Source organism: Urocampus carinirostris, chromosome 10, assembly GCF_059441175.1.
Source record: "Urocampus carinirostris isolate Australia breed hairy pipefish chromosome 10, RoL_Ucar_1.0, whole genome shotgun sequence".
Taxonomy (NCBI): Eukaryota; Metazoa; Chordata; class Actinopteri; order Syngnathiformes; family Syngnathidae; genus Urocampus; species Urocampus carinirostris.
In genome coordinates this window covers 44,136,624-44,150,887 of record NC_142358.1, presented here as the reverse complement: position 1 = coordinate 44,150,887, position 14,264 = coordinate 44,136,624, and the positions used below count along the sequence as shown (strand labels likewise).

At 43.7% G+C, this 14,264-nt stretch overlaps 1 protein-coding gene across 1 annotated transcript; it reads right to left on the bottom strand.

Annotated features, from left to right (window-relative positions):
* Positions 1-5,793: 5,793 nt before the first annotated feature.
* LOC148359020 (S-arrestin-like) lies at positions 5,794-14,089 on the bottom strand. Its single transcript, XM_088345980.1, has 15 exons — positions 13,950-14,089; positions 13,200-13,260; positions 13,008-13,052; positions 12,730-12,929; positions 11,766-11,825; positions 11,271-11,338; positions 11,065-11,200; positions 8,803-8,887; positions 8,669-8,741; positions 8,454-8,591; positions 7,597-7,674; positions 7,513-7,527; positions 7,401-7,453; positions 6,732-6,744; positions 5,794-6,661 (listed from the first exon to the last, which is right to left on the bottom strand). The coding sequence occupies exons 1-15, from the start codon at positions 13,995-13,997 to the stop codon at positions 6,568-6,570; spliced, it is 1,167 nt and encodes a 388-aa protein (XP_088202106.1). The 5' UTR covers positions 13,998-14,089; the 3' UTR covers positions 5,794-6,567.
* Positions 14,090-14,264: the final 175 nt, after the last annotated feature.

Below are 14,264 nucleotides of genomic sequence, written 5' to 3'. Positions count from 1 at the left end.
AGGCTGAAAAACGACCACCACTGAACAAGACACACAAGCTGAAACGTCAAGACTGGGCCAAGAAGAATCTCAAGACGGATTTTTCTAAGGTTTTATGGACTGATGAAATGAGAGTGAGTCTTGATGGGCCAGATGGATGGGCCCGTGGCTGGATCGGTAAAGGGCAGAGAGCTCCAGTCCGCCTCAGACGCCAGCAAGGTGGAGGTGGGGTACTGGTATGGGCTGGTATCATCAAAGATGAGCTTGCGGGGCCTTTTCGGGTTGAGGATGGACTCAAGCTCAACTCCCAGTCCTACTGCCAGTTTCTGGAAGACACCTTCTTCAAGCAGTGGTACAGGAAGAAGTCCGCATCCTTCAAGAAAAACATGATTTTCATGCAGGACAACGCTCCATCACACGCATCCAAGTACTCCACAGCGTGGCTGGCAAGAAAGGGTCTAAAAGAAGAAAAACTAATGACATGGCCTCCTTGTTCACCTGATCTGAACCCCATAGAGAACCTGTGGTCCCTCATCAAATGTGAGATTTACAAGGAGGGAAAACAGTACAGCTCTCTGAACAGTGTCTGGGAGGCTGTGGTTGCTGCTGCACGCAATGTTGATCGTGAACAGATCAAAGCACTGACAGAATCCATGGATGGCAGGCTTTTGAGTGTCCTTGCAAAGAAAGGTGGCTATATTGGTCACTGATTTGTTTTTGTTTTGTTTTTGAATGTCAGAAATGTATATTTGTGAATGTTGAGCTGTTATATTGGTTTCCCTGATGAAAATAAATAATTGAAATGGGTATACATTTGTTTTTTGTTAAGTTGCCTAATAATTATGCACAGTAATAGTCACCTGCACACACAGATATCCTCCTAAAATAGCTAAAACTAAAAAAGCCCCACTCCAACTTCAAAAATATTCAGCTTTGATATTAATGAGACTTTTGGGTTCATTAAGAACATGGTTGTTGTTCAATAATAAAATTAATCCCCAAAAATACAACTTGCCTAATAATTCTGCACTCCCTGTATATTTTTTTCTAATCTGTCGATTCAGTTACATGTGAAAAAAATGACGAGAAGAGCTTTCTTCTACCTCCGTAATATTGCGATGGTTGGTCAATTTTTTTTACATCTTACCTATGTTTTTTCTTAATTGACGTTGACTATGTTTTGTGTATTGTTACCCAATGCTAACCATTTCACCCTGGAAGGGGGACGACCACTTGCGAGGGCTCTTCTCAAGGTTTATTTTCTTCGTGATGAGGTTTTAGAGTTTTCCTTGTCCGCATGTCAGTTTAAGATCATTTGATGCTGTCATTGTAACCTGTGCAGTCCTTTGAGACATTTTGAATTGAAAGGCCAAACAAAGAAATGAGACTTGTGCACATGCGTGTATCACAGCATGCTCTTCGCGTCACCGCCACTGTTCGAGTTGAGACGAGGAGGGGCTCTGGCAAGATGTGGCCGTCGTTTGACCAGCCCGCATGAAAGACATTATAGCAAAATTGCACAATATCGTAATCGCCCGTAAAAAGTGTCAACGAGTCGGGCTATCGCTACGTCTGCCTGGCGCATTTCCCACGGATTGTCAAAAGCCGGCAAAAGCGGACGTCGTCGGATCGGTTTTTCAAGAAACGTCAGGTGTAAAGTTCAATGATTTTGACCATTTCCTTTATTCTTCATTTGTTTTACACAATGTGCCTCTCGTGTTATGTTCATTGGGCGATGATCTAATATCAACATGTTTCTGTTTCATATTCTTAAGCCGTTTCAGGATTTCTCAATAAAATATATACCATACTTTTAAAGGGGCTTGGAACAGATTTGAGACTCATTTTGAACGTAAATGCGCTGATTTTTCAGGTGACTTTGTATGTAGAGGTACCACAGTACAGTAAAAATATAATACAGAAAGAATACAAAAATGCTATAAAGAAATACTACTAAAGTACAAATACAGAAATACTTCAAAAATACTACCAATGAAATACTGCAAAAATACTTCCAATACGACTATGGAAATGATCAAATGCAGAAATACTATTAAAAATACATCTACACTAATATGACAGAATTATTACAAAATACTAGTACAGAGAGAATACAAAAATACATCTGCAGTAATAGCACAAAAAATGTACGCAAATATTAAAAAAAAAAAACTACAAAAATCCTTCAGAATTACTACCCAAAAAAAACCTGAAATTTCAAACAGGGACCGAAGATGTCATTTTGCTCGAACGGTGTCGATTTTCCTATAAAGGAAAGACGACAAGTCGATGAAGTAGACCGCCGCCTTTGGCCCAGCCCAGTATTTGGTGCATCGCCACGACGACGAGGTCCAAAAGATTCCGGAAGCACGTATCTCTGGACATAAACGGGAACGGAGCCGTTTTATATATTTAGGGCGGCGGCCGAGAAGTGACGAAAACGAGAGCCGACGGCCAAGATGGGGACCGAGACGCGGCAGCTGGACGTGCTGGGACGAGGACGGCCAGAAATAGAACCGATAGAAAACAAAGTCGAGCCAAAGAAAAGGTCAAGAAAAGCGAAGGAAACACCAAGAAAAGCTAGAAAGACAAAAAAAATTCAGAAAAGCAAAGGAAAGGGAAGAAAAGCAAAGCAAAAAAAAGCAAAGGAAAAGGAAAAAAAAGCAAGAAAAGTGAAATGAAAGCAAAGGAAAGACAAGTGGTGGCACAGCAGCTGAATGATTTGATATCTGAGAACAATCTTTTTGAATCAATGCGATCGGGATTCAGATTCAGATATACTTTAGTGTACACATGTATACGGAAGGAAATGTCGATTCATCTGACCCGCACAGTTTTCCTTGAATGTACGGATATAAGTGTGTAGTATTGAGTTGGAGTATTGAAATACTATATAACATACTAAATAATTATGGCTATGTATAGTATTATACAGTAGAGCAAAGAGTGCAAGAGGAGCAGCTAACCAGATGTGCAAAACGGCCAGTCAGGTAAACAAGTCACTATATACAATAACAATAACACTGGAGTAGTGCAGAGGAGAACAGATGTGCAAAGGAGTGACTAGCTATAAGAGAACTGCCAGTAGTGCAAAAAACCCCAAAACAAACAGATGTACAGATTAGCAGCTGGGTAGGCTTGCTATGTGTGTGATTGACCATTTAACAGTCTAATGACCAGGGGGACAAAGCTGTTGCAGAACCTGGTGGTCCTGCAGCGCACACTGCAGTACCTCTTCCCAGAGGCTAGCAGAGTGAACAGTCCATGATGGGGGTGAGAGGGGTCCCTACTGATGTTCTTGGCTCGGGATAGGCGGCGCTTCTGGCCAATGTCCTGAATGGAAAGCACTATACCGAGACAGCCCTGATTAAGGTAGCCAATGATCTTCTACTGGCAATGGACTCTGACGGTTGATCACTCTTGCTGCTACCGGACCTTAGTATTGCTTTTGACAAAGTGGACCATAATATCTTACTAGACCGGTTGGAAAAATGGATGGGTCTCGTAGGAACCCTCCTCTTATGGTTCAGATCATACCTCTCAGATAAGACGCACTGTGTTAAATAGGGTGAAATGGCATCTGAGCCCTTTAGGGTTACCTGTGGTGTTCCGCAGGGTTCAGTACTTGGCCCCCTTTTTTTCAGCGTTTACATGCTTCCATGAGGTGATATTATTCCCAAGTATAATATCAGTTTCCATTGCTACGCAGATGACACTCAACTATATCTTCCCATGGGGAATCTGCTAGAATTCGTCCTATGCTGTCTCAGTCAGATGCGGAGATTATCATTCACGCGTTTGTTACTTCCCGTTTCGATGACTGTAATGCCCTACTCTCCGGTCTCCCGAAGTCCAAAATCAAGAGCCAAAATGCTGCAGCCGGGCTTTTAACTAAGACAAGAAAGTTTGATCACATGACCCCGATTTTAGCTAACCTGCATTGGCTCCGTTAGCTTAAGATGTGATTCAAAGGTTCTGTTGGTAGTATACCAAATCATGCACGGACTTGCTCCCTCATATCTTTCAGATTTGATTTTCCCCTACGTTCCAGTCTGGAGCCTTCGCTCTGAAAACACTGGTCTACTCAAGATACCAAGAGCCAGAGGCGTCCTTTTTTGTCCATGCTGGCCACTGACCAGCAGATGGCGCTAACGGGCGCCCTGCCAAGAAAACGAAACCGCTTTTTGCCGTTAGCGTCAGCACGGGACCCGACCGCCGGCCGTTTCGCGTGACGGCAAACGCTCTCATCCGGATTAGCGTTAGCATCATTACGTGCTAGCTAAATGGCGCTTTTGCCAGTTTGACGCTCGTTTTCCTCCACTCGCGTTGTTCCTTCCTTATTGTTCCTTTCTTCCTCGTTTCCTTCCTTTTTTCATTCCTCCCTTCCTCCCTCAAACACGCATTACGCTGGACTTAACTCACTCATTTGCTTCCATCCCCGTTTGTTTTCTTCTTTCTTTGATTGCTTCCTTCCGACCCTCCCTCATGCATCAGACTCAACTCCTTTGCTTTTCTCCCATTCCTTGCTTCCTCCTTTCTTTACTTCTCTTGTGCATCCATATTAACTCACCTCCCTCATGCTTTAGGCTAGGCTTAGCTCACTTCTTTTGTTCCTACCTCTCAGATAGGATGCATTGTGCTGGATGACCTCGGTGCCTTTTAGTGTTACCTGTGGCGTTCCTCAGGGCTCAGTACTCGGTCCCCTCATTTTCGTGATCTAGAGGCCTCCACAAGGTGATATCATATGCATGTATAGTATTTGTTTGCCAGGCTCACTGAGATATAAAGATGGATATTGTTTCATTTCTCATGTCTAAATGCATACGAAGGGAGGATGTGTTTCACTGTCAGTTTTTTTTAATGTATTGTTTGTGTTTTTTGTTGCGGCACTGTAAAATTGCTATTTTGAAGACATTTTCTTGCATCATGCAGGGATTCCAGTTTCAAGTTGCTTAGTATTCAAATCTTTAAATGAGCAAAAAAAAATTGCAGCAGAGTGCAAAAATGGTATTAGGTAGAGTTTTCCAAAACGTCTAAAAATTGTGCAAAATATGTATTTCTTAGTTTGATTTTTTTTTCTTTTTCCTTCTTATTTCTCCTGCTTGCTTTTGTCTTTTCCTTCGTTTAACTTGCTTCCCTAGCTTTTTCCTTTTTTTCTTGCGATATTAATCATGATTTTTTTCTCTCCTTTTTATTTTTCTTATTGTGCGCACACAAAACCTCATTAGCCAAAACGCATTTTTGAGGAAAAAAAAAAGCATCAAGACCGTGATTCTAGCACAAAATTAAAAAAAAACAAAATGAAAGCATGGCTCGCTTTCTGTTATCAGATCGTTTTGCTTGTTTCCAGCTGGATTTTCATCCTGGAAGAGGGATGACCACGCGTGAGGCCCCTTCTCAAGGTTTCTTCATTTTCCTCATGCTGAGGTTTTGAGTTTTTCCTTGCCCTCATTTCGTTTTCAGATCAGGCGATGCTGTCATTGTAACCCTGTGCAGTCCTAACAAAGAAATGGGACTTGACTTTTCTTATATTTGTGGATGAATATCATTTGTTTGCTCACTTTCAATGGAATATTTCAGTGTGGTTACAGCTCCTCACTCTATGAGAGGTTGAAGGAAAAAAAAAAATGGAGATTCCAACGACATATTTCCAGCAAATGCTGGAAGCACACATCGCACGCATAATAAAAAGTCCAATTCGACATTTCAGAAAGATCCAATCCGGACGCACATGTTAAATGATGCACCCCCCAAAAATATATTGCTCTGCTTTGAGGATTTCTGAATCTTGGCAATAAATGAAAGCACAAACCCTTATTTTGTTCACAAGCGCTTTTATACTTTCCGGCCAACTCGAAGTTTGCAAAAGCAGCAAATGAAAATGTGTGAACGGCTCATATTGACACTTATTTGATTCTGTTGTATCGCTCGTTTTCCTAGACCAGAGGTGTCAAACATCAGGACCGCGGGCGACCAAGGGCTCTTGAGCCGACGACGCAAACAGAAAAAGTAGCTGCACTTTTAAATATGTCCACTAGATGTGGCCAAAGTCAGGCATCTCACAAAGATGCTGGAGTTGTATTTCTTTATTCTTCTCTTTTTCCATCTCTTCCTTTTTGTTACTCTTTTATCTCTTTCTTACATCTGCCTTTTTTTCTTCCACTTTTCCCCTCCTCATTTGTCTTTCACTTGCTCCTTTTCTCCTCCATTTTCCCTTAATCTGTCTTTTTTCCTCGTTCTCTCTTCTCATTTACTCATTGTCTCTGTATACCTTTATTTGCCTTCTGGCTTTTTCTTCTTTCCCTTTATCTCTTTTAGTTCCCTGTCCCTCTTTCCTTCTCCACCCTTGACTCTCTCCTTCAGCTTCTCCTATTTCTTTCTCTTTAATCTACTTGTCCTGCCCTCCGAGAGATTGTTTGATGTTTTTTCTATCGCATAGCCTCCGAACTCAACAGAGTTTGACACCCCCTACTTTAGACTATAAGACGCTGCATTTTCGACCTACATCTCAACTACGTTGAAAGGACTCTAAAGCGCGAGGCGGCCGCAAGGGCCCACCCCTAAACGGGGCCGGGTCGCCTTCGGAGTTCAGGCCTCGTCTTCGTCGTCCTCTTCGGGGACGAAGCCGCGCAGGAAGTCTCGCTTGAAATCCTGGAAGGTGACGTCTCCGTCTTCGTCTCCGCTGCGGCCCAAAAAACGTCAACCGCGTGCAAAGAATCCTGCGAGGACCACCGAGGCTGACGGGCACTCACTCTGCATCTTTGGCTGCAAGCAAGAAAGACAAACACATTTACAAAGATGGCCAAAAAAATGAGTGCTATGCATCTAAGAACAGGCTTGTTACCCCTTTTTCAAGGCCAAATTTTCATTTTTATCGGCTTCGACGACTCAAATAAAGTGGCTATCTTGCTGCTAGCGCATATTTTGCGCTATTCCTAGCTATGATCGACAATCTTTAAGTGTCAATGGGCTGCTATAGAATTCTGCTTCGACAACGCAGGAACCATCAACAGTGAAGAAAGCTGTCCAGAGTGGCGTCCTCCTTGATGCCCCCGTGACTCGGGCGCCTGAGGGATTCCTCCATCGTACCTTTATACGTGGCGCTGCTAAACCTAATTGCGCTTCATGCCTGCACTGTTACTTTTTGCTTTAAGTGAAAGATGAGCCATGTTAGTTGTGCTGGATTTCTAATTTATTGACTGTAATATGTTTTAGGGAGCTATTAAAGTTTGATTTGAAACTTTGTTTCTTTTTGCATGATTAATACTTCTTAGGCCTATTTTGAAGCTTTAACCACAAATGAACATAGGCTCCAAATAAGGTTTATCAACCTCCTCTCAAGCCCCGAAATGGGTGGATCCCTCGTCAAGCTGAGCATTTGACGGAGAGCAAACGAAAGGCGTCGGGCGGCACAAACTCACCTGCTTGGGGTTTCCCGTGCATGAGTTTGAAAGGAAGCTCCACGCTCACCTCGCTAGGCGGAAAAGCAAAATCAGGACGCGTGCAGCGCCCACTTTTCGAGTGTGTGCTCACCTGGATCCCAGAACTCTGAAAAGAGAAAACGTGTGCTTCGTTCTAGGCACAAAGAAAGACGGAGCGAAGCGTGAGAAAGGCTACCCTGCTGCCGTCATCTTCAAGAGCAGCTTGTAGGACACCAGGAGGCCTTGGAGCTCCTTCAGCACTTGGGGCTTCACCCTGAGTGGGACACGCAAACGTCTCATGCGATTTAGAGCATCAAAAAGGAGGCTGTTTTCTACAGGCCAAATACGGCGTTCGTTCACCCTTCCCATGGCCAATTTTTCCGTTTTTCCAATTACTTTTAAAGCGGCGATCAGAAGAATAGTTCTTTCAATTGGCTTTGATGACTAAAATAAAGTCGTTATCTCGCCGCTAGCAAATACTTGATCTACAGTCTTTGTGTGTCAAAGTGCTGCCTGCTATAAACTGACCCGGATTCTGCCATTATGCTTCAACAATGCACCCGTCACTACAATACGTCAGTTGTTTACAAGGCGCAATCCAGAAGATCTTTGCTTAAAAAAGTAAAAAAAAAATGAGCAAAATGTTGTCTCATTTTGATAGTATTGATTGCTCTGAAGCATGTTTTTTCGAGGATCTGTGTCTAAATAGGATCAAATAAACACTTCGTATTTTTGCATTTTATCATTTATAGCACTAAAGAATTAATATTCGTAATGTATTTGAGAGACTTTGAATCTCTTCAGTGAATAAAAATCTATAATTCTTATTGTAGATCTGCGAATATTCTAATTTCTATTTAATGTGTTTTGCAGGGATCCCCTGCAAAAAACAATCTTACTAAATCATTTAGTATAGGTTTTATTATTATCGATAATTTATCATTATAAAAACGAGGAACCGTTTGGAAGCCAATCGAACCCGTCTCCTTGGATGCGACAGTAGGGGGCAGTAACGCTTCCCATGACGGCTCGATAATGAGGAGGCATTCTCACATGCTGGAGGACGCCAGGTTGGTATCTTGGTGCTTGAGGTGCCCGTCCAGTGCCAGTCCTCGGCGCTCCTTATTGTGTTCCAGGCGCGGGTACAGAGTGTAGCTCTTAGCCAGGCTGCCACCCGGCACCACACTGTCACTGAGCCAGGACAAATAGATTTCGCGTCAGAGCATTTCGATTTCGTTCGCTCTCCGAAAATCCGGGCGCCGCCTCACCCGCTTTCCTCCTTGGCCACCGACTTGACGTACTTGTCGTCGGAGTAGAGCACCACCTGGGTCACCTGCTCCACTGCGAGCACCGAAACGTCAGACGAAAAAGGGAATAGGGCCCCCTTACCCCCGTTGGCTACCTGACAGGCTGATGTCCTTCAGCGTCCGGTCGGAAGCGTTGACGATCTTTACCTGGGCGGGCACCGGCTCGCCATGGCCGAATGTCTGCGGGCAAATGGACATTTTTTACCTTTCAGCCGTCCATTATTTGCACCGCTTATCCTCAGTAGGGTTGCGGGGGTGCTGGAGCCCATCCCAGTTATCTTCGGGCAGTGGGCAGGGGACACCCTCAACTGGTTGCCAGCCAGTCGCCGGGCACACAGGGACAGACAACTCACTCGCTCATTCACACCTAGGGACAATTTGGACCGGCCGATTAACCTGACATGCATGTTTTATGAATGCCGGAGGAAACCGGAGTGCCCGGAGGAAATCCACTCAGGGGAGAAGATGCAAACTTCACACGGGGAGGCTGGTAACTGGATTTGAACCGCAGACGCGCTAACCACTCAGCTGCCGCGCTGCCTCTTAACCTCTTGACGTTCCTGTCAATCGGCCTAAAATCCCAATCAAAAACATACTCAAAGTCAATGAATTGCTGTCCTTGAACCTTGGTAAGAATATGGACGATTTTGGTCTCTTTTGAAAGTCAGAAGTTTTATCCCAGACTGCAATAATCACTGCAAGCGCGACTAACATCGAGTCATTAAATAGGTTTGAATGCCTGCAGATGAGTGTTGCATTTGCATCTATACTCCAAAACAGGTGAGACAATAGCTTGAAGCCTTACCTCATATGTGAAATTTGATCTCAATCTGAAAAACTGCTTTCTTTTCCACATTTTTTTAAAAGCATGTCAAAGTGATTCCAAAAGTGGGCTTCTCTTTCCAAAAGTCATATCACTGATTTTGCATACTTCTGTGTAAAAATGAAAACAGATTTACATGAACAGATTCTCATCGCTGAAAGTGGAGCGCTAACTACAATATTGGGAATCAGTTTTTCTTTTTGTCAACGGAAAACGGATTATGACGAGGAACGTCAAGTTAAATGTATATTGTATAGCCCTTCGGCTCGCTACAGTTTAACTGTACGGGTCAGGTGTACATTGTTACAAAGAATGACAATACAAGTAAATTATTATTATTATTATTAATCGCTGTCTCTTTAGGTGCACTGTGTGTTTTGGAGTCAAAATTTGACACGCTTGGAATCAATGGATTGTCCTTGATGTAGCAAAGACATTTTCGCAGACATTTAAAGGAGTTGAAGACGGCCAGGGGACGTGCTGCCCCCATAAGGACAATTGAGGTGCACTCAGACCTGTTCTGAAAAGAGCTCACCAGTGCTGGTAACATGATTTCTTATTGGTTGAGTCTATTAAACCCTATTTTAATCATTAACCTACTAATGACATAGGAACAAGGTAGTAATAAAAAATTGACTGTCCATGGGGCTTCATGGGCAAAAAATGAATCGATTTATTATTTTTAAGCGAATAAGCAAATAGGATGAGAATATATCGATATATTAAACAAATGTATGTATTCATACAAACAAAATTTGAATGTATGGGTTTTATAAAAGGAATGAGCATAAAATGCAATTCTTTGGCTAGCTCTCTTCCTACACTAGAAGCTATTTAGCAAGCGAGCTGGACAACATATGTTGCATGTTTTCTAGCTAACATTTGAGCTTTTCTGCAAGTTAACAAGTTGAACTTTGGCCTCCTTTCTATATTATATTCTTTGAAGAAGCCATCTACCTCCCCCCTTTTTTTTTTTTACATTTTTTGCATAATTTCTGGCTAACGCTTCACCTTTTTTGCTAGTTATCAAGCCGAATTTTTACCTCCTTTCTAGCTAGTTATCTAGCTCACGTTTGTTTTTATTACCCGTTCATCTTTCTAGCTTTTAGCCACTTGGCATGTTGCCATTTTACAAATCTATATCAAAGTGGGTACCATTGCACCAATTAGTCACAAAAAGTAGCTCAACACGTGGAAAAGGTTGGAGACCCCTGATGTGGCGTGCATGGATTCACCCTTTCACGCAAATATTTGGACCTTATTCTGCATTTCTTTGATCTGTGCAGGCCTTTGAGACTCTGTGATTAAGGTCGTCACAAATAAACAGGACTTGACTTTTAATTGCTGAGCTATGCTGGCTTTATCGCATTTGAGACCGATGATGTTTCTGCGATGAGTATATTTTGAAACGAGTTTTCGCTTTCTAATGATATGTTGCCGGACGTATTTGTTGATCAAAAATCAGACGGCCCTTACTAACGTAAGGAGGTTAAAGTAAAATGCCGGGAACAGGTGCCGCCGTGACCCGGGTTACCTCTTTAGGCAAGCTGAGCTCCACCCGGAGAGGGTGCTCGGACATCAGCAAATGGAAGACGCCCTCCGCCATCGGCGCCGCCTCCGGCTCCCCGGGGGCGTACTGGATCTTGCGGATGACCATGCCCACGCAACTCCTACCGAGCCAAACACACGTGGTGCAAAAGAAGGCGAGGCCCGATACCCGAAAAGGCGGTCCCCGCCTACCGTCGGTCCGGGCTGCCGTGACGCCCGTCGGCGCAAAACGCTTTGATCCGAAACTCCACGACACACTTCTGCAAAGACGCGTCGAGGTGAGTTTGGCACGATTGCGAGGAAAACGGGACCCGGTCTAACGAAACCAGTCACAGTCGGGCAAATATCAAATGTGGCTATCAATGGAGAGTATTAGAAATGAGCTTCAAATCATCCAATAATCAAACCTTTATGATAAACTATCCAAAAACCTGAGAAAATCATGTTTTTGTGTGTGTGTGATGTCATTCAAATGTTTTTACAGTTGAAAGGATAGTCTCATTTTAACAAGGACATTTATAGACATATAAAAACATAGACCGGACTTTTCGAATGTCATTCAAAATAGCCCCAAATAGGTTTTTTTTCCTTTAGGATTTTATCGACCTGTAGCTAAAAATAGAACTTTGCTACTCGCGACTGGTTTCGGGAGAGCGGCTCACAAATGTTCCCGACACTAGAGGCCACCTTTCCGACATCGGCGGGACCGGGCTGTAGAGTGACCGAGTTGGGCAAGTTGTCGGGGATCTGCAACAGAGAACATTTCTCGTCCAGAATCATCTTGCGACGGGTTAAAAACAGGCAAGGGCAAACAAGCCTTTCGTCCCATCCAGCTACATGCCATCACTTAAACACGCTACAAAGTCTATAGATCGATGTCTCTTTCATTAAGCTGTGCAGAAATTGTTAACTGATGTTTCCTGCTGAAAGGTAGACGCATATGACCACCGTTTTTGGCTGACTTTTTCAGGTTATAGGAAAACCGTAGGCAGCACATGGGGGTGAGCACGCAGCCACTGAATCAAGGGTAAAATAGGGCTGAATTTGGATCATTTTATTTGTAAAATTATTTTTGTAATAAACTGCTGACTTCAATCTAAAAGTGATCAAGGCTGTTGAATGAAAGGCAACCTGGAAGCAGCAAGAAAGGTTGGTGGAGATGTCAGACAATCCAAAAAATGATGCAGCCGACAAAGCCTGAAATTGAGATCTTCGAGTGGTTTGAAGGCCAGACACAAAATTGATCTGTGGTGCCTCAGCTAGGTTTTGGTTCGCTAGCTCTCAAGATTGCGCAAGCCAAGAACTATGAAGCCTTCACTGCTTCTACACGTTCGAGTAAACAGGATTTCTTTTATTATGAGGCTATTTCAAAAGCAGCTTCTTACATGCAATGTAGGCTTTTGAAAAATGAATAAGTGCTTTGATTTGGTCCCTACCAATGCCAACCCCAAACGAACATACTACGCTGAAAACAGCTCGGGAATTTTATAAATCAAGAAACTTTTTCTGTGTCTGGTATTCATTTTGTTTTAAATCAAGTTTTTGTGGAGTGATGACACGAAACAGAGCCGCCTTTTCGTGAAACATGTACTTTTTCAGGCTTTCTCAAGTCGCGTTTTTTACCCGAAACGCATAGTTGATCGGGCACTACCTCCAGGAAGAAGGGGAAGGCGTCGCGTCCCAATTTCTTCAAGAGCTTATGCTGAAGGTTGCTTTTGGTGAGCTGCTGCTTATCTTGCAGCTCAGGGAAGACCTGGCGGGTGAGCACAAAGAGGTCGCGGTGCAAGGCCACGCCCATCACCTCCTGGTCCCGCCCACCGTAGATGAAGGTGCAGGTCAACGTCACGAAGACTGAAGGTAAAGAAGAGCTCAAACTATGTTCACATTAGTAATCGTACGCCATTAAAGTGTCATCTCGAGCCCGCTGACCTCGTTTTCCTCCCAGCTGAGAAGAATCAACCGCGACGACGCCATCTGTTGAGCGACACGTCACAAAAAAAAAGCAGCGGTCACACGATCGCGACTAGAAACGAGTAAACGCGACCGGATGCCGACTGTCGTCAAGTCACTTTCCAGAGAAGAACGTGGGTTAGATTGCATTCGATCACTGCCAGCACTCACCCACGGGATCCACGTGGTCGCAGTGGTCCACAAAGTCTCTGCTGGGCAAGTAGATGCTCACCTGCAAGTAGACGAGGGCTCAAGAAAACACCACGTCTTCCAAGTGGACGACATCAGTTTTTATTCAGATTCCATCTTTAGCGTACAAATGTCAAGTCAGGACAATGTACAAGAATCCATGGTGGTTGTGGCGAAACAGCATCAGAAAAAAAAAAGACATTGGAAAAGCCGTCTACACCGTGTGAACTGGCTGGATTAGGACTCAGGTGGTTTGCTGAGTGCGGCACAGTTTGCTTCAGAGTGGCAGAAGAATGCATTGCAAAAAAAAAAAATCCCCTCAACCAGTGGGACTGTTTGCAAAACCACAAAAGCTCATCATATAATCGATTTTGACAGATTTATATTTTTGACAGTACTTTGGAATCAAAAATAGAATCTAACCGAAATCGGATTTGGAATACTTAGAAAAATCAAACTGACTGGCAAGTGGGAGCAAACCATCTGTCCTGTTCTGTTGTCAGCTCAATTTGCACAATCGAATCACTCGAGAACAAAAAACAATTCTTATTGAGAGGGAAACCTGACAGTTCTACACTCCAAATGTTGACAGTAAACATGAAAATATTTTGACTCAGAAAGACGATGAGGTCTTTCCTACCAACATGAAGAAAATCAATCCATCCATTTTTTAGGTGGGCTTTCACCAAAAACCGGCGGTGTCGCGCGAACGTCGATTGTTCGGCAACCTACCGACTTATCCGGGGAGGCTTTTTTAAAGACCACTTGTTTGGGACTCATTTCTGCCGTCTCTTCTATTGTTCCTTTCTGCCGAAGACGACCGGGGGCTCGTTGACTCGACGATAAGAGTGCGCGAGGAGTGACTGTGTCGGCGGATCAGAGCGGAGCTAAACCAGACCGAGATGAGAAGGATGAAAAGGAAAAGTGATGACCGGCAAAAGACGCTAAGCTTCTTAAGATCCAGCTTGTTTTCCGTTGCTGAAGGGAGAGAAAGCCAGGCCGCTGGGGCTCACTCCCACGTCTATATACTCAAAGTCAATCGTGCGG